The sequence below is a fragment of the Meles meles genome, chromosome 3, assembly GCF_922984935.1.
Source record: "Meles meles chromosome 3, mMelMel3.1 paternal haplotype, whole genome shotgun sequence".
Lineage (NCBI taxonomy): Eukaryota > Metazoa > Chordata > Mammalia > Carnivora > Mustelidae > Meles > Meles meles.
The window spans coordinates 183996379-184021139 of record NC_060068.1 but is presented as its reverse complement, the minus strand read 5'-3'; the positions used below and the strand labels follow the sequence as shown (position 1 = coordinate 184021139).

General features: G+C 55.7%; 1 protein-coding gene across 4 annotated transcripts; it reads left to right on the top strand.

The window, feature by feature from the left end:
• Nucleotides 1–2525: 2525 nt before the first annotated feature.
• EXOC3 (exocyst complex component 3) lies at nt 2526–24192 on the top strand. 4 transcript variants are annotated; one of them, XM_046000601.1, is made up of 13 exons: nt 2526–3360; nt 5061–5251; nt 6794–7013; nt 12477–13158; nt 15144–15261; nt 16080–16205; nt 17318–17418; nt 18974–19084; nt 19178–19328; nt 20682–20804; nt 22318–22479; nt 22844–22971; nt 23739–24192. In XM_046000601.1, the coding sequence occupies exons 2-13, from the start codon at nt 5108–5110 to the stop codon at nt 23908–23910; spliced, it is 2238 nt and encodes a 745-aa protein (XP_045856557.1). In that variant the 5' UTR covers nt 2526–3360; nt 5061–5107; the 3' UTR covers nt 23911–24192. The 4 variants fall into 4 exon arrangements, with proteins under 4 accessions (XP_045856557.1, XP_045856558.1, XP_045856556.1 ...); XM_046000602.1 differs by lacking the exon at nt 2526–3360 and adding an exon at nt 3407–3527; XM_046000600.1 differs by lacking the exon at nt 2526–3360 and adding an exon at nt 3841–3973.
• The last annotated feature ends 569 nt before the right edge of the window (nt 24193–24761 follow it).

The following is a 24761-nucleotide window of genomic DNA, read 5'->3' as shown; positions in this document are numbered from 1 at the left end:
AACGCAAATGTCTTCTTGATTTTCCAAATGAAGCAACTGTACTTCCTTTTGTGTGTGTTGGTTAATTTACATTCTGAGACGGTCCTTACTTCTGGGTAGAAGCAGAAATAAACAGGCTGGCACCAAAAGTTTCCAGGACGGCGGCGGCCACTTCCTCCTCCACACGCCAGTCCCTCTCCTCCCCATCACTCAGGGTTGGGCGACCCTCCCAGGTGCCATTAGGATATCCCAGACTTGCCCTGTCCCGTAGGGAACGGACACCTGGTCCCCGTGAGTAAGCGTGCATGTCTGCCGTGCGTGTGTGCACGCATGTGAGCATGTGTGTGCCGCACACTCGTGTCCGTGTGTGTGCATGTGAGCTGTGTATGTCGCGTGCACGTGTGCCGTGCGTGTGCGTTCAGCTATGGGATCGGGTGGCCAGTGTGGCCCGGTGGAGGGTGGTGAATTCCTCGCCGGGAGCTCACGTGGGTGAGCGGGTGAGGGAGCTGTGGAGTCTCTTGTTTTCAGGGCGCTGATCCCCTTCTCACGGCCTGGCGGGAAGGTTCAGCACATGAAATCTGAGGGACACTCGGGCCACAGCAGCTGTCCACCAGCCCCCACCGGGTCTCACGCCCTCCAGCACTCAGCATGGTCAGGCCCCTGGGTCTTGTCCACCTGGGGGTGAGATGGTCTCGAGTTGTCTTATGTGTGTGTCCTTCTTTCTGCCAGCCATCAGCAGTGTCGTTGAGCCCGTGCTGCATGCCAGGGCTGCGGCAGGGCTACGTGAGGAAAGACAGCTCGCTGGTGCAGGCGCGCAGGGACACGTGAGCCCAGAACCACGCGGCTCTGCAACACACGGGAAGGGGCAGATGCGACACAGACCGAGTGGGGGAGCATAGCCGGGTGGAAGTCTGTGGGCAAGGCCGCCCACAGAACGTCACAGAACGGCAGCCTGCAGGGCCGAGGCCGGCCCGTGGGCGGAGCCAGAGGACAAGCAGAGGGTGGGGACGAGGTCCTGGAGGGCCTGAGGTCACACGCCCCCGCCTGAGAGGGGTTAGAGGCGGGCTCCCTGTGGGAATAGCCCTGGGCGCAGTCTGAGGGGCGTGTGGGCTGCAGGTCAGCAGGGGCCCCCACAGCCTTCCTGGGGATGCAGGGAGCCCCCCGCCTGGAGTCCCACTTGCCCCCGTTCTGGTCTCTCACACTTGTCGGCCCACCTGGTTGACTTGTCCACGTTCTCTTCTTATCAGGAGAGCAGCATCTCCTCAGTCGCAGATTTTCTCTGTGGCTTGTCTTTTCGCGTGAAGGTTTATGAAATACGCAAGAGTAACATTTCAGCACTGCAGTCTTTCTTTCTGGCCCATGCATTTTGCGCCTTCAGAAAAAACGGACAGTGCCTTTGACAGAAAGCCCGTGTCGGCTCCTACCGCGGCCCCACCGTGTTCTGGGGCCCCGGCCACCCCGTTCCTTCACGCGTTCCGCCTCCTCCCGGCCGCTGGCCCGCTTTTGAACGGGCTCGCTGGCGCTCTGCTGGGTGCTGTTTGCACGTGGGGCTCCACGGCCGGCACGTCCGTCCTCTGGGCTTTCTCCCCCGCCCTCTGCCCCAACGAGATTGCAGCGCTTTTCTCTGCTCCTTCCCTGTTGGTTTGGCAGCGGTGACCCTGGTTCTGTCCTTCGTGTGTATTTAACGAAGTCCGAGTCGGAGCTAATCCAGAGCTCTGTCCTCCCAGGACACAGGGCTCTCAGGGCCGTTAGGACACGGCACTGTTTACTCCAAGGCTAGGCGGAGTCCCCAGAAATATTCCTGGGGTTGCTTCTGTCAGAGGGCTTCAGTGAGAGCTGCGGGGCTGAGGAAGGGGGTTAGACCCAAGTGGACTGCAGGCTCCCAGCTGCGAGCTCTTGGGTGGGGGCTTCCCCGACTCCGGGGGCCCATGACCTGGGAGAAACTGCTCTCAGGGGCTGCTGTCAGTCTTCCCTGCTCGGCTTTGGCACTGACGTTGCACCCTGGAGCATCCTGGCTCCACGGAGAAGCCCCGAGCCACAGGGGTGCGGAAGCCAGCCCTGGACACAGCCCCTCCCGCCCTCACCCATCCCTGCTCCAGGGCTGTTTCCTGCATGCCTCCCTGAGCTTGCTCGGTTCAGGACGAGGGTGACTGACAAGGGTGCTCGCTGTCTTCACCCAGTGTTTTACGGCTTTGTTATTCCGTCTGCCAAAAAGAAGTCAAAATTTTTTTCACCAAATTTTGTTTTTCTAGTTTTTAGGAGAAAAAAGCCCTTTCGTAGCCATCCCAATATTGATATTATGTTAACAATGAAAACTGTTATAATTTATATGTAATATACAACATGTAGTTCTAGTAATTACTAACCACGATGAGTAACAGTCTCTCCCGGCGGAGGAAGCTGTTTGGGGTCCACGTGCGGAGTCTTACCTGTCGTATGTTGAATTAAGTCCTAAAGGCTTTGATAATTTTGGCAAATTTTAAAAATCACACACACAGTTTGAACTTTTTATTTGCATTCACTGCTCCATTCAGGCGTACACGTTCGTAAGTTCCCGCGTACGGGTGGGCGACAAAGGCTGGTCCTGTCCGCGGTCCCGCGGAGGCAGGTGCGGGGGCTGAGCCCCCCACGGGCCCCGCCGCGCCCCGCTCGCCCGACCTGCCTGACGCTCAGGTAACCGCGGAGCGGCCCTGCTCCGCGTGTGGCGGCAAGTGGCGCCTCGGACAACAGCTGACCCTGCCCTCCCGTCCCGCCGCCCCGTCCCACCGCCCTCCTCATCCCCGGCGGGTCGCCCGGCGCTCCTGCTGGACTCATGACGGCGCTGGCCCGACGCGTGCAGGGCCTGACCCCCGGGCGGAACCACACTCACTGCCCGGCTGCCCGGGGACACGGGGTGTCGCCCTCCGCGGCCAGACGTGCCGCCGCCCGCCGCCGCGCGAGAATTTCCTCCGCGCCGCGCCGTCCGGTCGGGGAGGAGCCGCGGCTACAGCCGGAGACCGCGGCGCAGGCGGGGCCGCAGCAGCCGACAGAGCAGCCGGGCCGGGCCCCGCGCGACACGCCGGGTGAGGCGGGGGACGGGGGGTGACAGAGGACGCCGAGCAAAGACCCCGGGGACGGTGAGGCCGGACAAGCCCCGGAGGCGCTCAGCCCGGGACTCGGCGGCCAGAAGGCGGCAGGAATGACAAAGGCGCCCCCGCCCCGGCACCCCTCCGCCCCCCGGAAGCAGTCCCGGGTGCAGCGACCGCCCGACGCACACGCCCCCGCGGGGACCCGCCCCCTGACGGTCCGACGGCTCAGGCCCCGCCTTTCCGGCGTGCGGCGGAAGCGGAAGTGCCCGGGGGCAGCGCACTTCCGGCGGGCTCGGGTGGGCGGCGGCGGGCGGTGAGTGTGTGGCGGCGGCGCGACGGAGGGCGGTGTCCGGGGCGGTCGCGGACGTGCGCGGGTTGGGGGCGGCGGGCAGCCCCGGGCGGTGGGCAGCCCCGGCGCGCACTCTCCACGGACGCGGCCCCGAAGGCTGGGCGGGGGCCTTCCCGTCCTCCGCCGGGGAGGTCTGAGGCCCCGGTGCTCGCGGCGGGGGGACGGGACCGCGGACCGCGAGAGCCTCGCCGGCTGGACAGCTGCGGGGGCAGCGCGCTGGGGCGGCGGCGGGACGCGCGGCGCGTCCGGTCGGGGGGAGCGTGCGGGGGCGGAGGCACCGGCGCGAGTGGGGCTGGGCGTCCTGGGAGCGCCGGCCTCCGGCCCGGGGCTGCGGTTCGCGCCCCCGGCTTTGGCGGTCCCCGGCCGGCCGGACAGTGCGGCGGGGCGGAGGAGAGGGAAGGACGCCCCGCGGGGACAGTAGTTAACGCGGGCGCCCGTGGAACCGCGGTGGAGGCCGGCGCTTCGGCAGAGCGCGGGTCTCGCCGTCGGACAAGCTGGACGCAGGAGCCGTGCGTGCGGGCAGCGGACGGAGCCCGGGACGCGTCCACGAAACCCTCGCATTTGCCAGGCGCTCCCGGTGCGCGACCTGGCGCCAGCACCGGCGCCCTGGAGCTGGAAGGGAGGTTTGCTTTGGCGCGGGCGTCTGCGCTGCGCGTGGCGCCCGAGCGGGTCCCTTTGGCCCGCTCCTCTTTGTCTGTTAGGGGTTCAGTGTACAAAGTAGAATTTCGGGTATTAGACAGCACTGCGGTTTTCCTGTATTTTACAGTTGTTTAAAGATTTATTTGAGAGAGCGAGAGTGAGCAAACACGCATGCCAGCCACAGGGTGGGGGGGCGGAGAGCGAATCTCAAGCAGACTCCACGCGAGGGCAGAGCCCCCAGCCCCAGCAGGACCCTGAGATCACAATCTGAGCTGAAATCAAGAGTCAGGGGCTTAGGGGCGCCTGGGTGGCCCTTGGGTGGGTTAAAGCCTCTGCCTTTGGCTCAGGTCATGATCCCAGGATCTTGGGATCGAGCCACGCATCGGGCTCTCTGCTCTGTGGGGAGCCTGCTTCCTCCTCTCTCTGCCTACTGTGATCTCTGTCTGTCAAATACATAAATAAAAAATCTTTAAAAAAGTTAATAAAAATAAAAGAGTCAGGGGCTTAACCGACGGAGCTACTCAGATGCCCAGTAGTGGTTTTTGAGGGGCATGTGCGGGGACTTGATCTGGGCTGGGTGAGGCACGTCGAGGTATGTGCTGTCCCTTTGCCTCTGTGTCCTCGCCGAGGCCTCCTGGCACAGCTGCCCCACCAGTGTGGCCAAAGGGTGCCGTGAAGGCTCCAGAAATGGGTTCTGTCTGGGGGAGAGAAGTACCTCAGAGACTGACATCCGATAGGGTGAGGGGCCCACACAGACACCCTCTGTTTGTCCATGGTTTGTAACTCTAAGTGCTTCGGCTTTACCTAAAGGTGAACGTGTATCTGAGTTCTGAAAGCTCGTGTCTGTTATCGAGACGTTCATACTCCTGGTCCAGCTTTCCAATTTACCGGATTAATGATCTCACGTGTTCTCCCTACGGCTCCATCGTGAACAGCTGCGACTTTTAGGGGGCATGAGTTTGTACCTACCTGTTCTACCTCCTAACACACCTTCCCTGCTGCTCCCTCTCTCCCTGGTCACACAGGATGCCTCTAGTATGACACGTGCTGAGATCCCAGCTGCTTTGTAACCATGAAGGAGACAGACCGGGAGGCCGTAGCAACGGCTGTCCAGAGGGTTGCAGGGATGCTCCAGCGCCCGGACCAGCTGGACAAAGTGGAGCAGTACCGGAGAAGAGAGGCCCGGAAAAAGGCCTCAGTGGAGGCCAGACTGAAGGTACGAGACCACAGGTGCCACAGGTGTGCGCTTTACTGTATCTTGAGTATCCGGATCCGTCTATCTTGAGTGTGGGGTTGCTGCGTAACGTCACCATCGTAGTTTTGCTAAATGAGATTTTGTGATGATCTGGAGAGAGGCGGAACAGACCATCACCTTTATTTAACACATTCCTTCCAAAAGTGTATTACCAAGCAGCAGATTTATAGAGCAGATTGGGGGAATGTTGGAAACACCGAAGGAACACCCTTTGAAGCACACAGAAGTGTCCATTTAAATTTTAAACAATACTAGAAGACCAGGAGCTACCCTTATTTCTTAAAAAGTCTTCTACAGGGTGCCACAACAGAGCATTTTGTTTAGAACTTTCCAGCACACGCTGTGGCTGGCTGGCTGTGTGCCAGGCACTCTGCTGGCCCTGGGGGGGAAGGAGGGAGGAGAGCGAGGCCCATTTAACGATGTGAGAGTGGGGCGAGAAAGAAAATTACTCTTTTTCAAGGTATTTTATGATTGGTTTGGTTTTCAACCTGATTTGCATTAGGAAGTGAGTTTTTAAAAAAATCCTTATACTCCGTGTAGTTATACAGGTGTTGAGACCGTGGTCTGCCATGATGGACAGGCAGCAGAGCGGTCTTGGGGGTTCAAGAGAATGCCTCTGCGGAAAGTTCATTTTCACACTCATATGGCACTTGAAACGCTGTCAGCATCTGGGTAGTGGCAGGCTTGGTAAGACAGGATGAGGGTCATTTGTTTGTACCCGCACGAAGGATCCAGAGACTGGTGGGACTTACTTAAAACACTAGTTTTACTTTAATTTAAAAAATAGCTCGGACCTGCTGCATTTTTAGTCAGCATTTCAGTCTGTTCCAGAAACTTATGGGATTAACTGATAATCATCCCTAGTGGCCTAGAAACCTTGTGTGGTTTGTTACCATCATCGTTAACAATTTCCACGTGCAACTTACGGTTCCCGGGTCGCATGTGTTCCCGGCCTTGGTTGTGCCACCGGCCTTCCCTCCCCTCCACTGGCTGCCCCTCCTTCACGTCCCCTCCCTTTTGGCTGTGCCACTTGCTGGCATTTTGGCGTGCCGGTGGAGTGAGTCTGGATCCCAGATGAAGCAGCTCTCCGCAGTAGGCCAGCCATCCTAGAGCTGAGTCTGGTCCCAGCTGAGCGGCAGGAGGCCGCGTACCCCAGAGCTGATGAGCGAGTCCTGACAGTCTTGGATGAGCCCTCAGGGAGCTGCGGAGGCCTGGGGCAGCCCCGGGACCAGAGGCATGCCCATCGTGGTATCCAGCACCTTCAGGCTGAGGGCCTGGTTGAGGAGTTTGGGAGGTGTTCTCAGGCAACAACGAAAAAAAAGAAAAGCTCTTTTGTGACTCGGTTAAGTCCTTGCTGAGTTTTATTCTCTTTTCTCTGAGTATTGGCTGTTCTCAGCTATTAAAATTTGTCTCCTGTGAACTTGAACTTTCTGAAGAAGATTTGTCTGTGGCTGTCCTAGCTCCGCCGACCACCCCCTCATCCCTGGATGTGTCCCCCCCCAGGCTGCGATCCAGTCCCAGTTGGACGGTGTGCGCACAGGCTTGAGCCAGCTGCACAACGCACTGAACGATGTCAAAGACGTCCAGCAGTCCCTGGCCGACGTCAGCAAGGACTGGAGGCAGAGCATCAACACCATCGAGAGTCTCAAGGATGTGAAGGATGCTGTCGTGCGGCACAGCCAGCTTGCCGCAGCTGTGGAAAACCTCAAGAACATCTTCTCAGGTGGCCGTGGGGACAGCTGGGGGAGGCGGGTGCCTCAGGCGTCAGGGCCAGAGTGTTGTCTCTTCTCTTTCCCTTGACTCACTTTTCCTTGCTGTACGCGTGGTGCAGAGCCGGGCCCAGTTCTTGTGTATTCACAGCCCTTCCTTGGGGTGGACAGTGAGTTTGATTCCCAGCTGTGTGGCTGACTTCTTGTTTGCACCAAGTGTGGAGGGGACCAGTTGAACAAGCAGAGACGAGTAGAATACTTGTCGTTCTGTTTGGGTGGAGGCGCTGAAATGGGTTAACAGAATAAGCACTTGTGAGCTTCATTCCACGGGCTGCAGGGTGGCTCTCAGGTCAGGAGACCAGATGGGACTCCAACAGGTGACAGAGGAAAGTGTCCCGGGAGACAGGACAGGGGGGTGGGCCAGTTCCCAGCTGGAGAGGTGATGCCAGCGAATGGCATTTCCTAAGAGGAGAAGAGTGTGCCCATGCCCAGGGGAGGGGAGAGCAAAGAAGGGACACATTCTACAGCTGTGGTCAGCACTGGGCAGAATCCGGTGGAGGCCTTGGGGCTGGTTGGGGTGGTGTGGGGACAGGAGGTGTGGGGTGGCCTTTCAGGGCCATGTCCCAGTACCTCACCAGTGAGAGGCTCTGCAGCCTATCTGGGAACAGTGTCATTTGTCGTGTGGGTGGGGCTCCATGTCTGCCCAGCACAGTCCAGAGCCCATCCCACCTCTCATCCCCTTACCTCTTTCAGGGTCACCAGCATCCCAGCAAGAGACCTTGGGATGGTCTGACCCCTTCCCTTCCTTTATTCCGTGTCTGGTCTCAGTGAATTTTTTCTGTCCTTCTCTCAACTTTGCCCGACCCCGGAGCATAATCTGCCGCAGCTCTTCACACCACTGTACAGCCACATCGTGGCCCTGCTCCAGCCGCATCGTACCTTGGTAATTTGTGTCCTGTTCAGCTCCTGCTCCCTGGACTCCTCTCATGCTCTTGTCTGGTGGCAGCATTGTTGAGTACCTGGCCCCCTTGCTCATCTTCCCAGGGTCTGAGACTTAAGACCATGCTCTAAGTTGCTTCTCACATCCTGCCCCCACGAATATCTCGGCATTGCCGACTCCACAGTGGGTGCTGAGGAGCCTTCGTCTTGGTGACTGTTGGCTGCACGGAATCGGAATGTAGTCCCCAAGCCCGAATGTCCTTCATGACTGTGAGCCAGCGCCGTACTTGTTAATTTTCCTCCTTATGATTTCCTGTTGACTGGCAACATTTCCTTCCGGTCTTGTAAAACTAATGCCAGATGACCAAAAAGTTACTTCCCTGGAAGAAGTTCATCCACAGGAGTTGAAAACAGTTTTCTTCCTTTGAAGAACGAAGGAGGCCACGTTATATACATGTTTGTGTTAGCAGTCTACCGTATCGGGAAGATGTGCTGGTTTGACCCCCTTTAGACGTCTCTCATTGCCAGTCATTTGGTAGTACTGTGCGCCCAGCCTTTTCCCCCCACTTTGTTTTATCATGAGATGCACTTAATGTAAAATTTACCATCTTGATCGTTTTTGAGTGCACAGCTCTCTGGTGGTAGGTACTTCCACGTTGTGCGGCTGTCCCCACCATCCACCACCACACCTACAGTGCTGTGTGTCAGTGACGTGCAAGTGACACTGAGAGAAAACCACCAAACTCTGCGCCATTGAATGATGGCTCCCCGTTTCCTCTCCCCTTACCAGTTGCGGGTCTGTTTAGATTTTCTGTTTCTTCCTAGGTTAGTCTTTAGGTTTTTGCCTGGTGTCTGGGTCATCCGGTTGCTCTGCCGTCGTCCGTGGTACTCTCAGGAGCCTTTCTGTTTCTGTAGAATCGGCAGGAATGCCCCTGCTTTCATTTCTGATTTTAGTATTGGAGTCTTCTCTTTTATTTTTTTCTTTAAGTTCGTTAGCTAGAGATTTGTTAATCATCGGTCTTTTCAAAGAATTGCCTTTTGCTTTTGTCAGTTTTCCTGTTCTCTATTTCGTTTCTTTCTGCTCCGCTCTTTGTTATTTCCTTCCTGCTGGTAGCTTTGGGTTCAGCTTATTCTTCTTTTTCTGGTTCCCTGAATTATAAAGTCAGGTTGTTGATTTGATAGTTCTTTCTCTCTCTCTTTTTCTTTTTTTTTTTTTAGCATAAGCGTTGCTCCTATGCATTCGTCCTTAAACATTGCTCTGCTGGAGCCCACAGGTTCCAGTTTGTTGGGTTCTATTTTTGTTTCCGTATTTTCTAATTTCGCCTGTGATTTCGTTGAGCCAGTGATTGTGTTATTGAATTTCTACTAATTTGTGAATTTTTCATCTGTTACAGATTTCTAACTTCATCCCATCCTGGTTGGAAAAGATACGCTGTATAATACCTACCTTTTAAAATGTATTGAGATTTAATTTGTAATTTTACATAAAGTCTGTCCTGGAAAATGTGCTCTTGGGTTAGGCTGCTGGGTGGAAGGACACGTGCGTGGCTGCTTAGGGAAGGACATGTGCATGGCTGCTGGGGAGAAGGATGTGTGTGGCTGCTGGGCGTGTGTCTGTTAGATGGAGCTGGTTGATTGTGTTGTTCTGGTCCTGTATGTCCTTATTCATCTCCTGGTGGTTGTCCTGTCCGCCACCGGGAATGACGTGGAACTGCCCGTTTTCCAGTTTGTGAATTTCTGCTCTGTGTATTCTGATTGTCTCTCCTTGGGTGTGTAATTGTTTGTAATTTATCTTCTTGCTGTAGAGCGCATCTTGTTAACACGGATCGTCTTCTCTGTCTCTCGTAAACTTGCTGATTTCAAGTCCGTCTTGTGCGGCATTAGTGGGGCCACCTGCTCTGTTTTGGTCACTGTTCGCCTGGTGTGTCTTCTCCCGCCTTTCATGTCAGCCTGTTTGTGTCTTTGCATCACGGTGAGTCTCTTACAGATAGCATGTGGCCGCAGCGTGTGTTTTTATCCATTCTACCAGTCTCTGTTTTTTAACTGAGGAGTTAATCCATTTACATTTGAAGCGATCACTGAAAATGGCTGACACGTTTCTGCATTTAGCTATTTGAGTTCTATGTGACTTACAGTCTTTGATCCTCATTTCCTGCTGTTTCTGTCTTCTTTTGTGTTTAGTTGATTTTTCTTTTTTGTGGTGAAATGTTTAATTCCTCTCTCATTCCTTTTTTATGTATTCAGAATCTGTTTTCTTTGTAGTTACTGTGTGGATTACATTTAACCTCTAAAGTTAAAAATACTCTTGAATTTATGCTTAACTTCAGTAACAGAAACTCTGCTCCTACACAGTGCTGTCTCACCCCCTTTCAGTTATTGACGTCACAAAATTACATCTTTATACGTTATCTGGAAACATAGACGAGTTGTTTATTATGCATTAGTCTCTCAAATTATGTGGAAAACACCATGCAGAATTATAAACCAGTTACAGCAATACTAGCTTTGGACAAATAATTTTTTTTTTCCCTAAATGTATTAGTCTTTTCAATTATGTAGGTCAAAAAGTAAAGTTACAAACCGAAGTAACCATAACAGTAGCTTAGGTGGCTGCCCCTGTATTTCCCTTTATTGCGATCTTTATTCCCCCATCGCGCTCTGCATTACCATCCGGCGCCCTTTCAGCCGCAGGACTCGCTGAGGCAGTTCTCCAGGGCTGCGAGCTCTCAGCCTTGTCTGGAAGTGTCAGTGTGTCCTTCACTTTCGAAGGACAGTTTTGCCAGGTGCAGGGCCCCGGGGTGACTGTTTTCTTTTAGACTTCGACTCTCTTAGCCCACTGCCCTCGGGCCTCCAAAGTTTCTGATGAAAAATCTGCTTGTCATGTTGCTGAGGCTCCTCACAGGCGACCAGCTGCTTCCCCCTCACCGCTTTCCAGGCTCTCTCTGTCTTTGGTTTTCAGCAATTTGTTTGTCATGTGTCTTGTTCTTGGTCTCTGAGTCTTTTCTCCTTGGAGTTTCTTGAGCTTTTAGATGTCTATATTCCTGTCTTTCATCAAGTTAAGGAAGTTTGATCATTATTCAGATAATTTCTCTGTCTTCCCTCTCTTCTCATCTTCGGGGATGTCCAGAGTGTGCACGGTGCCCCAGGGTCCTGTAGGCCTGTCTGCTCTCCTTCAGTCTTCGTTCGTTCTGTCCTTCCCACGTAGTAATTTTTGTTATCTCGTCTTTGCTGGTTCGTTCTTCTGTCAGGTCTGCCTTTGAATCCCTGAAGTGGGTTTTTCTGTTTCAGTTACTGTAGTTTTTACCTCCAGAATTCTGTTTGGTTTCTTTTTAGGTTTCCTGTGTCTTCAGTGATGTTTGCATTTTGTTCCTGTATCATTTTCTGGACTTACCCCGTCTTCCTTTAGTCCCTGGAGCACATTTAAGACTTGATTTAAGGTCTTCGTCCAGTAGAGGGCGCCCGTGAAGCGGCTGCCTGGGGTTCATTCAGGTCGTGGTCCCAGGGTCCCAGGATCGAGCCCTGTGTCAGGCTCTTTGCTCAGTGAGGAGCTCACTTCTCCCCTGCTGCCCCCCTGCTTGTGCCCACTTACGCGCACGCACTCTCTGTCTCTCTCTTTCTGACAAATGAGTAAATAAAACCTTACGTAAAAGTGAAGTCTTCATCCAGTCGGTCGACCACCTGCTGTTTCTCAGGGATGGTTTCTGTTGGGTTATCTTTTCCCCTTGACTCTCATACCTTTCTGCGTCTTTTATGTCCTGTGGTTTTTGTTGTCGAGTGTTGGATGTGTGAATCTAGGAACCTAGTAACTCTGAAAATCAGATTCTCCTGCAGGGTGTGCTGATTCTGGTTGGTTCGGTTGGCTGTCTCTGCGCGAGGGTCAGACTGAGATGTAAACTGAAGGTCTTCCCAGGTCTTTTCTGAGCTGGACCTTTCCCTGAGCATGTGTAGGTGCTTTTTAATTCTCCCACGTGAGGTTGTGCTTGAATGTCATAGTCTTTAATGTCTGGAAGGGGAAGGGAGTACGGATGGAGGGGGACAAGGGGGCGCTGGCTCTTCAAATCATCCGGAAGTCACCTGACTCTCGGGCGAGGGGTTTGCAGCAGAGGTGGCCTGAGTGTAGTAACTGGGCTCCGCCCCTGCGCGTGCCTCTCCCTGAGCGGAGGCAGCGCCCAGCTGCTGGAGTCCAGATCCCCGGGTTTTGGGGGACATGGTCCTTTGTGCTCAGCCTGGTTCCCTAACGCTCTGTGCAAGCTGCTTTGGGAATGCGTGTCAGGCTGGGCTGGGGCTGGGAAGGTGCTCCTGTGCTAAGAGCTGAGATGGACCAAAATGAACCACACTTTACTGCCAGGCCATCTGCTGGCAGGTGCCAGTCTTCCTCAGACCAGCACTTCCGAAATAGTTACTCAGATTCTGCCCGTGCGGTTGCTGTCTGGGTGCGGAGACAGATTCCTGGCGCTCCCTCCTCTGCCATCGTCCCAGGCTCCTCCACAGCCTTTTACATGGTTTTTCACACTGCCGTCTTGTGCCTTTTTCCCTAGTGCCCGAAATTGTGCGGGAGACCCAGGACCTCATAGAACAAGGGGCGCTCCTCCAGGCCCACCGGAAGTTGATGGACCTGGAGTGCTCCCGGGACGGGCTGATGTATGAGCAGTACCGCATGGACAGTGGGAACACTCGCGACATGACCCTCATCCACAGCTACTTCGGGAGCACGCAGGGGCTCTCGGACGAGCTGGCCAAGCAGCTGTGGATGGTGCTGCAGAGGTCACTGGTTACTGTTCGCCGTGACCCCACCTTGCTGGTCTCGGTTGTTAGAATTATCGAAAGGGAAGAAAAAATCGACAGGCGCATACTTGACCGAAAGAAACAGACTAGTTTTGTTCCTCCCGGGAGGCCCAAGAATTGGAAGGAGAAAATGTTTGCGATCTTGGACAGAACCGTGACTACTAGAATTGAGGGCACACAGGCGGACACCAGGGAGTCCGACAAGATGTGGCTTGTCCGCCACTTGGAAATCATAAGGAAGTACGTCCTGGATGACCTCATTGTTGCCAAAAACCTGATGGTTCAGTGCTTCCCTCCCCATTACGAGATCTTCAGGAACCTCCTGAGCATGTACCACCAGGCCCTGAGCACGCGGATGCAGGAGCTTGCATCCGAAGACCTGGAAGCCAATGAGATCGTGAGCCTGTTGACGTGGGTCCTAAACACCTACACGAGGTAAGTCCGAAGTTGCTCTTGTATTTTCTTTGACACACGGTTGAGTTGCTTTGCTGCATGTGCTCAGCTCCCGCAGACTTCGTTTTCTGCTGATGAAAGTCTCCCCTCTGGTCCGTCTGGGGCTTAGCCTTGAGGTCAGGGCCCAGCCTCTGCCTGTGTGAACGCTCTCGCACTCGGGTGGTGCTTCTGCTCCTGACTTCCCATCCCTAGTGAGCAGTTCAGCATTGGGCTTCTCTGTGACACTGAGCGCCCACTGTGCACTAGGCCCCTTCCGCCTCGCGGTGGCCTCCTGAGCGTGTGGTTCTGCCCAGCAGACGGGTGAGGACACGTGGGCGCGGGAGGTCCCGGGACCGGCACGGACCGTGGGAGGCACCAGCTCCCTCCTCCTGGCTGCCGGTGCCCCCCAGTTTGGTTTCTTCTCCCAGTATCCTGGAAAAATCCGTTCTTTTAATATTTCAGCCGTAAGGTTTTGTCACTTCGCAAAAGGGACACGCGCTGTTTTGTGCTTGTACTCGTCTGACGCAGCGTTGGGAGTTGTGGCCGCGGGGCGGTGTGCTGACGTTCTTTACGGTTAGCTAGCTGAGGGGAAGATGCGTTTTTGGATTTTCTGGGCTTTGTGAATCGAGAACAGTATAAAATTCTGTGCTGTAGTTATTTTTAGCCTGTCTTGTTGCTTGTGTGCAGAAATTTGTTAAACCTCTCGCTGATCAGTAAGGGTTCGGGTATGTGGTGTGTCTATTGGTAACTGGTTATAGTAGAGAACGCTTGCGACTTAACGTAAAAACATAGGAGAGACACTCTCTCACCCGCGATGACGATGGTCACTTAGGCGTGTCTGCAGCTTCGTTGTGCCAAGCCTGGGTACTGTCCCCCGGGCGCTGCCCTCTCCCAGCCCACAGGTCCGGGGTGATCACCATTCTCCCCAGCCTGTGGCCTTCTCTGTTCAGGCCTTGAGTTCTCGTTACCCCACGAGGAAAGCACTGGGAGGGTCATCTTCATTTTGTGCGTGAGGAGACTGAGGCACGGGGGTGCCGTGCCCAGCCTGGACGTGGCCAGCCCGCGGAGAGCAGTAGACTCTGGGCCCTGCGGCCTCGTCGCTGCTCCAGCCGCCAGACTGGGCACCGTTTGTTCACGTGCAGTTGTGTGTCTTGGTTTCGTGCGTTTTCGTGTGTGCACAGCTGCGTACCGACCGCCTTCTCAGCATTTGGACTTCCGCGTGGGAAAATCTGAGCTGCTGTCGTGCTAGAAGCGTTTCCCCCTGCAGCGAGGCTCTTGGGTGACGATCTCGGCGGAGTGGACAGTCTCTGGACACGGGCAGGGTTTCCCGAAGCTCCTTTCGCTGGGGAAGAGCCTGTGTGTCTGACGGAGAGCGGGCCCGCTGCCAGGGCTCCGCGTCCCCTGTAAATGTGTGTGTGGGGACGACGGCCCAGGGCGTGTGATTTGTTTTGAACGTTGAAACCTTGGACTTCGAAGAACCCAGCCACACGAGGATAAGCACTGTCGTCTGACGGGAACTGTTCTGCGGTTCCGTGCACGGCCCTGCCTTCCTACGCCCGGCTGTCGGGGCGCGCTGGGCCTCCCCGCCGACGCGTCTCTCGTCAGGAAGCGCAGGGACCGGCACCGCTGACTTCAGCGCCTACGCTGCTGCGTCCCTGCGCTTGCTTGTCATTCCGTGGGTGACAGGACCTGCCCGCCCAGCACCTCCGCTTCGCCGGGCCCTGGCCTTCCCCGGGGCAGGTGCTGGGCGTCAGCCACACACATCTCCGCTCACGGGCTTGCTTTCCTGAGTGACGCGGGGGCCGAGGCCAGGGACAGAGGGGCCTCGTGTGACCACTCCTGGCCCAGCGCTCACCCAGGGCCTGCCCCTCCTCCCGGGCACGATCTCGAGGATGCTCGGACGTTTGCGGGTCAGAAGAGAGAGCGACACTTAGCCGAGCGCCCTGTGTCCCCGCTAACTCTTCTTTCTCACACCGGCTTTGCCGTAGTGCAGAGATGATGGGGAACACGGAGCTGGCCCCGGAAGTGGACGTCAGCATCCTGGAGCCTTTGCTCTCTCCAGACGTGGTCTCTGAGCTGCTCAACACGTACATGTCAACCCTCACCGTGAGTAGAGCGGGGCGCGCCTCCGAACCAGACCGTGTGGGCGCTCGGTCACGCTCTGACTGCGGCCGGCGGGCGGACCGAGGCGGGGGAGCGACCTGTTCGGTGTTGGCTTCCGAAGGGGGTGTGGGCTCTGTTTCTGGGACTTTGGATCTTCCAGTGCATGTTGCCCAGGTAGGTGAGGAGGAGGCTGGCCTTCCGGTTCCGGGTGCAGAGACCGAGTGTGTGTCCCACAGGTACAGAAACCTCCTCTGGCTGGAGGAGTGAGCCTGCCTGGCCCCCGGGAGCCGGATGGGCAGTGGTGACTGCCAGCCTCTTAGAGCAGAGCCCAGGAGTGGGAGGGTGGCAGTTGGGGCCCAGGCGTGGACACACACACACACGCACACACAACCCCGTGGCCCCAGGTGGTCTGTGAGGGGCATGGGAAGGTCAGGGCCTGCTTCCCTGGCCAAGGTGAGCCCGAGTGGTTGACAGCATCCCGACTGAGAGCTGAGCCCCACCCAGGGAAGCAGGGAGGGGTCCGTGCTCCCAACGTGGCGGCGCTGGTGTGTGGTCTTTTGGGGACAAGCCTGCTGGGGGCACGTCCGCCTTGTGCTTCCGTGTGCGGCTGAGTGCTCGTCCAGACGGTGGCTGGCGGAGGCAGCACCTGGCACAGAGGTGGCTTGTGGAATGGCTTCTCTGGTGTCCCCTTGTTTAGGAGTAGTGACTCCCAGGGCCCTGAGTTTGGTTTTTGCCGCTGCACAGCTGAGGAAAGGCTGTGTGCATTGCCTTAGAGGGGCATGTTCTGTTCTTCCTTTTTCTGTGATGCCAAATTTCTTTAGTCGAACATCATTGCCTGGCTGCGGAAAGCTCTAGAAACAGACAAGAAGGACTGGATAAAAGAGACTGAGCCCGAAGCCGACCAGGATGGGTACTACCAGACGACTCTCCCTGCCATCGTCTTCCAGGTACCGTCGTGTGCTTCTGAGGTTCACTGCTGTCTCGCCCCTGGGGTCTGTGGGTTCTACAAATGGATGTAAAGTGCCTCCCTCCCTAAAGACAGAGGGAGCCCTTCCCGGGGCCTCAGGCCCCTCTTTCTCCGGAGCAGAAGTCGCCAAGGGTTGCCCGTCCAAGCAGTTTTGCCCAGAGTTACTCTAGTTTTCCTAAAGTGTTTGAGTTTGCGCAAGAACCGAACTGCATGTTACTTGTGTGTGACGCTCCGGTTTGAGTTTGCTTGTTTGATGTTTTCTGATGTTGAAAATGGCTGAGATTCGTCTTCTAAAATGCCACCTGATTGAGTACGACCCCACGGGTTTGGGGAAGTGCCCTTTATGTTATAACCATAATTGCGCCGTCTTCTTGTGGGTCCTTTGCTTTTTGATCCCCAGCACCTGTTGGCGTCCCCCAGCTTCCCTACTGTCCTTTTCTTCTGGCCTCTGTTTTTCTTCCTGGAGGAAGGTTTCTGGCAGGAGGAGGGCTGAGTCATGTTCTAACCCTGTGTGGGACCACGTTGCTGGCATGTGCTTGGATGCCAGCCGGGCACAATGAGCACTGTGGGCCTCTGTCTCTGGATGACACCGTGAGCCACAGAGGGAGCTCCCCCTTTCCTTTATTTTGGAAGCCGGCGTCACAACAGACTGTGTACCGCAGGCTTAGGGTGAGCTTGGCCTCCCCGCCCCCTCCGCCTGTCCACGTGGAGCTCCCTCAGCTCCCGGGTGTACCCTCCTGGTTCTTCGTAAGGAATTCACGTCACAAGTCGCAGCCCAGCCCCTGGCACCCATGTGACCCCGGCTGCACCCGACCCCCTTCGGCCCCCCATCTCCCCATTAGCTCACTGAGAACACGTATTTCCCTCCGTGTGGAGATAAGCCTGTCTGCAGGTAATTGGGAAGTGATTCCCTTGTGTGTTTTTTTTCATCTGATGAGAAGGTTGTTCGTTTAACCGACTTGCTCTTTTTTGGTGGTTCCCCACACCCCTGATTTTGGACTAGAACTACCCGTTGGCAGATAGGGGTTTATATAATGGGAAATTGCACCCTTGCGAGTTTATATTAGAATTCATAAACTCTCCAATTTTTAGATGTTTGAACAGAATCTTCAAGTTGCTGCTCAAGTAAGTGAAGACTTGAAAGCAAAGGTACTTGTGTTGTGTCTTCAGCAAATGAACTCTTTCCTCAGTAGGTACGTGTTTTGCCAGCGCGCTCATGTAGAAAGTGTATGTTTTTAAGACGTAAAATACGCCTAACGTTAAAAAGTACTTTAGGCCTGGATTTGTTGTCGTGACCTTTGTTATTTTGAAACAAGCCTTTGCAGCAGAGGACAGTGTTTTCCTGAGAGCCCAGATGGGCCTGCTTCTCCTCCAAATGCTTCCTTTCACTTGTCTGCCCTGCCCAGGGCCTGGGAGGGACTCCCGTCAGGTGGCGGCTCCGGTTCCGGCTCCCGTCACTGGGAGTCGCACCCCCGCCCCCTCAGAGGGGCTGGGGAATGTATCTCCAGGACTCCTCTTTTTGACTTGCTCAGGAAGATTTTCAAACCTATACAGAAGCAGAAAGAATGGTGTAAAAAAAACTTGACCCATCGTCGCCCTTCAAAAGCTGAGTCCCCCTTTAAAGCCCCTCTCCCCCAAACATTTTAAAGCAAGTCCCATTCTGGCATTTCGTCCTGTATACCCTCACTCCGGCTGAGGGCCAGCTCACACCAAGTTTGTATTTGGGTTTCCCCAGTGTTTTCAGACGTGCCTCCTAGTTGCGTATGGAGACTGAGCTAGTGGCTGGTCTGGCTCCCAGGTCTAGGGGAGAATAGCATGGCCTTGCCCCTGTGTGAGCCCTGGCCTGTGGGCACATGCAGATTATGTCCTAGGGCCCAGCACCTTCTTACCCGGCCCTGACTGCCGGCCTTGGGAGCCACATGTTGCTCTAAAGCCTTGTGAGATTCCTCTTTATTTTCTTGCTGTTTCGCAAGAACCGGGTATAGGTGGGGTACACTCCACATTGTGGCACACCACGGAGTGGGGTCCGCCTGTCCTGCCCTGCAGACCGAGAGTCCCTGTCAGCTGTACCCCTGGGTCATGACCCCAGTTGTTAGCAGAAAGAGGAAATTTTCCTCATCAGCCTCAGAAGCTTGCTTACCTGAACCACATGTTGACAGAAGGTGGAATGAATGCATAATTATTTCTCTTTAACTGCCAAATTTGCTCCTTTTTTAAGGTCTACGCGTATGTACAGTGTGTTGTAGTGTTGTGTTCTGGTGTGTGAGCCTAACAGTTTCAGAAATGTGTAGTGATCTCAGTTGCTTGTTTTCTTGACCTCAAATGAGTAAGTTAGTTATTTTTGAGTAATTTCCTAATTTGATTTTTTCAGGGAAAGTTTCAGAAAGTGACATTTTATCTAATATTTGATAATGCTCCCAACACTATAGTATGAATTTCTAGGCAAATTGTGTGTTAGATAAAATAATACCTTTTCCCTCACAAATATTTCAAAATATTTATATACTCAGAATGCTGAATCATATTTCAGAGCCTGACACAAAGTATGTTTTTAATAATCCATTTAAAATGATCAGCTTCCCTGATTTTTCATTACTATATAGATCATCCAAAATTTATTTTTCAAGATTTACCTGGTCCGATGTTAACGAAGCCAGGTGTCTCATCAGGTGTGATTTCCTTGTGAAGTGCGGTGCACCCCCCAGGCCGCCCTTACGGATGGTTCCTCTGGGGGCTGTGTGTTCGCAGATACAAGGAGGAGGCCCAGTTGTACAAGGAGGAGCACCTCCGGGACCGGCAGCGCCCGCACTGCTACGTCCAGTATATGATCGCCGTCATCAACAACTGCCAGACCTTTAAGTGAGTGACCGTGGGGCGCGGCGACCCCAGAATGACAGGGCAGAAGGGAAGGGTACTCGGTGGCATCATCGAGCCTTGCCTTTTTCCTTACAGAGAGTCCATCGTCAGTTTGAAAAGGAAGTACTTGAAAAGTGAAACGGAAGAAGGCATGTCTCCGAGCCAGCCCAGCATGGATGGGATTCTGGACACCATTGCACAGGAGGGCTGCAGCAGCCTGCTGGAGGAGGTCTTCCTGGACCTGGAGGTGGGAGCCGGTTCTTGGCTGCCTGGTTTCCTGGCCGGAAATGATGTTTCCGTCCAGTGCGGGTCTGTGACGCTCCCTGGGACCGCACCCTGGGACCACACCCTGGGACCACACCCTGCGACCCAGATGGAGCCGACCTTCCTGTCCGCCTTTCTCCCGGTGAAAGGGCCTTTGCTTTTCCGTGAGGTCTGCCTCATAGGACGCGGGTGCAGCGTAGTCCTTCCGCTGTGCAGTTGGACAGAATACCATTGGATAATAACGAGACTAACCTCAGCGGGTTGTAAAGTGGAAACAAGGATGTAGAAGGAAGACGGACTATGTTCGTTAGCAAATTCTTGATACCAGAACCAACTTGAGAATTCATCCACATTTGCACACCCACCACATGGACCAGTCTTAGCTTTGAATAAAAGCACAACACGGAGTCACTGACAGAATGCACTTAGCATCATGTCAGAGGCATAACGCACCAAGAACAAGTAGGGTTTAGTTCAAAAATACAGGCGTTACATTGATGTGTAGGCAGAAACCAGAGTATGTTTAAAAAATCAAACTGTGATCATCTTGGGTCCTCCTGGGAAGGAAGGAGCTGGCGAGGGTCTTCTGGGGTGATTGGTGGGATCGTTTTGTGATGTCGTATACTTTCTCGAAAATGATTTAGTTCAGGGACAGGTGATGATGGATTACGATCTAAACGGATTAGATGAAATTTCCAAATAAAAAAACTGAACAAAAAATGAGATAAAGGACACAAGTAAGCCCTTTCACAGAAAAGGTGTTGTGGATGTCTGAAATGTGAAAACAGGATGCCGGTCTTCCCAGTCTTCAGAGATGCGCACACTCAAACCGAGCGTTCTCTGTGGCTTTGCAGGCTGGCGGGTAGCGCCGCAGGCAGGGGAGAGGGCGTGCTCTCGTGTGTTCGCTGCAGGACCAGTGCCGTGGCTTTGGGGGGGCCCTGTGGAACGTTTCCGGGGTTTAGTTTGCACACTTGTTGGCTGAACAGTTCTGCTTTTGGGGTTTCACCTGCAGAAGAGCGCAGGTTCATTGCACTGTTCTTTGTAACTGCGAAACGTGAGCAGTTTCAGATGTCCGTTGGGGACGGGTAAATGCAGAATAGCCATATGACATACGTGAACAGTAGAGGCGGCCTGTGTACGGACAGATCTGCACGTCCCCGAAGCCCTGTAGCCAGTGTCTCACATGGTTATGGGATATGTTTGCGGATCCCACGGCAGTAGGGTTTTCACGTGTGTATTTCCGTCACAGAACATCACTGAGGCTCTGCAGCACCTTCTTCCGGATACATGTGACTCGGGGACAGTGTCCAGGTGACATTTTCTGTGCTCTTTGCAGCAACATCTCAGTGAGCTGATGACAAGGAAGTGGCTGTTAGGATCCAACGCCGTGGACATTATTTGTGTGACTGTGGAAGATTATTTCAGTGATTTTGCCAAAATTAAAAAGCCGTACAAAAAGGTAAGAGGGTGGACACAGTGACGTGGTGTGAGCTCACCGACAGGCCGGAGCCAGCCTGCCGTCTTGTGTGGAGCTCCGTGTCCTCTTGGTTCTGTGATGCACGTTCACGGGTGGTTTCGTGAAACTCAGGCAGGAGACGTCCGTGTGTGGAGACAGGCCGGCTGGAGGCGATGGTGCTTCTGTTCGTTTAACCTTCCTGCCTCCTGACCCCCACCAAACCCTCCTCGACACACGGCTACAGACGCCGGCCGTGCTCGTAGTAGGGACCTCCTCAGCAGCCCCAAATGCCCTGGAAGGGGGGGGTGGGGGCAGCAGCCGTGGACGGGGCTAAGCGGCAGCTCCCTCTGCAGCATCCCCGTCCAGGGCACAAGCCGGCTGCCGGCTTTCTCCGCTCCAGGGAGGCCCCGGGGCTCTTCTTGGTGTGGCTGGGCCCTGGAGAGCCCTCACGTGCCCCAGCCGCGTGCCTGTCCTCTGGGGTGTCCCCAAGCAAGCCTGTGTCCTCCTGCAGGGCCTGGGGCTCTCTCCTCGTGCATTCTCAGGGTCTTGGGCAGTGTTCGCTGCCGTTGCTGTAACAAGTGATAGGATTTCAGAAGTCGGCCTTTCCATGTGCTTTTTCCTGGCTCATAGGAAATGGTTTGGATACACCGACCTCGTGTTCAGACGTTTTGTAAAACTTCTGACTGTTTCTGGGTTCCGTCTCAGGACCTTTCCGATCCCTGTGCAGACGCTGGTGTCGACTGAGCAATGACCCTGTTTTCGTTGCCGGTTCTCACAGTTCCGTGTCTTTTTGTCCTACTGTGGTGACTGGGACCCAGCGTCCCCCTTGTCTAAGGGCTCAGTTTAAAGGAAATTCTTGTGACCCTGCCAGTAAGAGTGATGCTTGTCAGGAGACCCGGTGACTGGAGCCCTGACTGGTTCCCGCACCTGCTCTGTGCAGAAGCCTCTGGCTGGTCAGAAGGCCGGGTGCTGCTCTCTCGTTGCTTGCCTGGCTTTTAGGTCCACCATTTATTTCAACATTTGCTATGTTGATTTAGTAGCTGGTGGAGCCCAAGTGTGTGCTGCCCTCCGGGGGCGGCCTCTCTGGGGGCTCATCTGCTGGCGCGACTGGGCACGAGCTTTCTTTCACCACTTACGTGGGTGAATGCGCGTGTGCGCTCTTTCAGGTCCTGGCATCTGTGGACGGGCGGGAGGTGGGTGTTCTGCACAGCTGCCTGGCCAGCCTGGGTCTCAGCAGGCACCTGGGGGGAGGGGTGTCTCAGCGGGGAGCCCGGGGGGTCCTCAGTGGGAAGCCTGAGGGGTTTAATCTGGGGGGGTGTCTCAGTGGGAGCCTGGGGATCCTTAGCAAGGGCTGGGGGCCTCACTGGGGTGCCTGGGGGAGTCTCAGCAGGGGTTAGGGGCCTCCGTGGGATGCCGGAGGGGGGTCTCTGCAGAGCCTGGGGGGTCTCGGTGGGAGGGGCGTGGGCATCTGAGCAGGAGCCCGGGGCTGCCTGGCTGACCTCGTATGTGCCGGCAGAGGATGACCGCGGAGGCGCAGCGACGAGTGGTGCTGGAGTACCTGCGGGCCGTCATGCAGAAGCGCATCTCCTTCCGCAGTGCCGAGGAGCGCAAGGAGGGCGCCGAGAGGATGGTCCGGGAGGCCGCGCAGCTCCGCCTCCTGTTCCGGAAGCTGGCCGCCGTGAGTGCCACTCTGGTTCTGTGTCCCCGCCAGGGCTGTTGAGGCTTGCTGGTCCGGGCCAGTCCCATCAGGGACCAGGTGACCAGTCGGTCCTCCTTGTGAGCATGGGAAGGTCTGTTGGACCTTGTGGCTGGGATGGCTTCTAGGGCGTTACCGCGAGCCCCGTGGCAGTGGTGCTAGCTGGATTGGCCTCACCTCCTGGGCTGCCGGCCCCCCTGCCTGCGCGTCCCTGCTGAGGGCACACAGGACAGCTCCCCGGGGGCCAATCCTGAGCCTTCGGCAGCCACCTGGGCCACAGAGTTCCGTGGACACTCGGCCCGTGTCCCTCATAGCGCTTGGCAGCTGCACACACATTGTCTTCCAGGGCTTCGGTGAGGACGCAGACGGGCACTGTGACACCATCGTGGCCATCGCGGAAGTTATTAAGCTGACAGACCCGTCACTGCTCTACCTGGAAGTTTCCACACTGGTCAGCAAATACCCAGACATCAGGTAAGAGTGCGTGGCCGTCTGTTTCAGCTGGAAACCGTGGAACAGAGCAATAAGCTCATTCCCAGGGTCACTGACAAGATGGAGGGGCCCGACCGTCAGGTGCGAGCACCGTTGGGGGGCCCAGTTCCTGGGAGGACAAGCTGTGTGGACGATAGCCAGGAGCAGAGTAGGCATGTCTGTGTGCCTCTGCGTCCCCTAGCCCTGCTACTGGACCTGGAGCCCATGGGTTCCCGGCCTTGGGTCACACACCTCCTAGGTGTCAGAGCACAGGTGGCCCAAGTGCAGGCAGGCCATCACCACGCTCCGCACCGCGGGAAGGTGGCAGAGCAGAGTGGTTTCTGGAAGCTTGTCTTATGCTCGTGGATTCAGGGGAAGGCGCACATGCGACCGAGACCCACCCCCCGCCTTCCTGTCTCAGCTGGCATCTTTCTGTCGGCACTCTGGGTTTGCTGGAAGCGGGGCCAAGTGTTCTGGGCTCACCAGCATCTCCCGCTCCAGTTAGGTGGTCTGTCAGAGGGTTAAGAGAGCAGTTTAAGAGACTTCATGATTGTGGGTTGAAGGGAAGGGGCGTGGTGAGGGGAGAACTCTGGTTTCTCTCCCGTCCCGACGCGGGGCGTGCACCGCACGTCCACAGCTGTCGACCCTGCTCTGGGGCCTCTGTGTTGGCTGAGCCAGCAGGGGGGAGCTCTGGGGCAGATGGAGTCGGACGTGGGGGCCGAGCGGCGGGAAGCGCACCCCCGACGTGCCCATGTTCCCCACACCTGCAGGGACGAGCACATCGGTGCACTCCTGGCCATGCGAGGGGATACGAGCCGGGACCTGAAGCAGACCATCATCGAGACGCTGGAGCAGGGCCCCACACAGGCCAACCCGAACTATGTGCCCATCTTCAAGGAGATCATGGTTCCCAGTCTGAACGTGGCAAAGCTCCTCAAGTAGCCTGCCAGGCCCCAGCCCTGGAGATGTGTGGCTGTCAGAAAACTGTGAGATGCCCAGGACTCACAAAGAGTCCCTTAAAGAGCAAGCGCTCTGGTGGCCGTGGTCCTTCCGGCTTTCTCATGCTTTGTAACGTCCTTTGTGAGGCAGGCTCCGGTGTGAGGAGCCTCGGGGTGCCTGTCCCCCTTGACCTCTGGGTCTTCATTTCCACGCAGTGTAAACACTTACAAACTCTGCTGCTCAGTAAAGAGTCTGACCTCCTGCAGGGACTGGGGGCGTCCTGGATGTGAAGGTGTTCTTGCCGGGGGCTGTGGTGAGCGGCCAGGGCCTCCAGGCACTGGAGCCCAGAGATGCACCCAGCAGGGAGGCGGCTTGGGATTCTCTCCCTCCCTCCACCCCTTCCCCACCCCGCGGGCTTGTGTCCTCTCTAAAAACAATGTGCCTGCGACACAGGAACTCAAGGATCTTGGGGGGCAGGATCCATCCTGGGGGGACGAGAGTCACCTGGGGGGCGGGATCCATCCTGGGGGGACAAGAGTCACCTGGGGGGCGGGATCCATCCTGGGGGACGAGAGTCACCTGGGGGGGCAGGATCCATCCTCGGGGATGAGAGTCACCTGGGGGTGGGATCTGCCTCAGGGGGATGAGATTCACCTGGGGGTGGGATCTGTCTCAGGGGGACAGGATTCACCTGGGGGATGAGATTCTGCTGGGAGTGGGATCCACCTCGGGGACAGGATCCACCTGGACATCTGGGGCAGGTGCAGTTCTGCCTCCCCCATCAGTCTCATCTTGGCCTTCAGCCTGGCCTTGCGCATCTCTTTTCAGCGCTGGGCTCCACCCCTTTGGTGTCT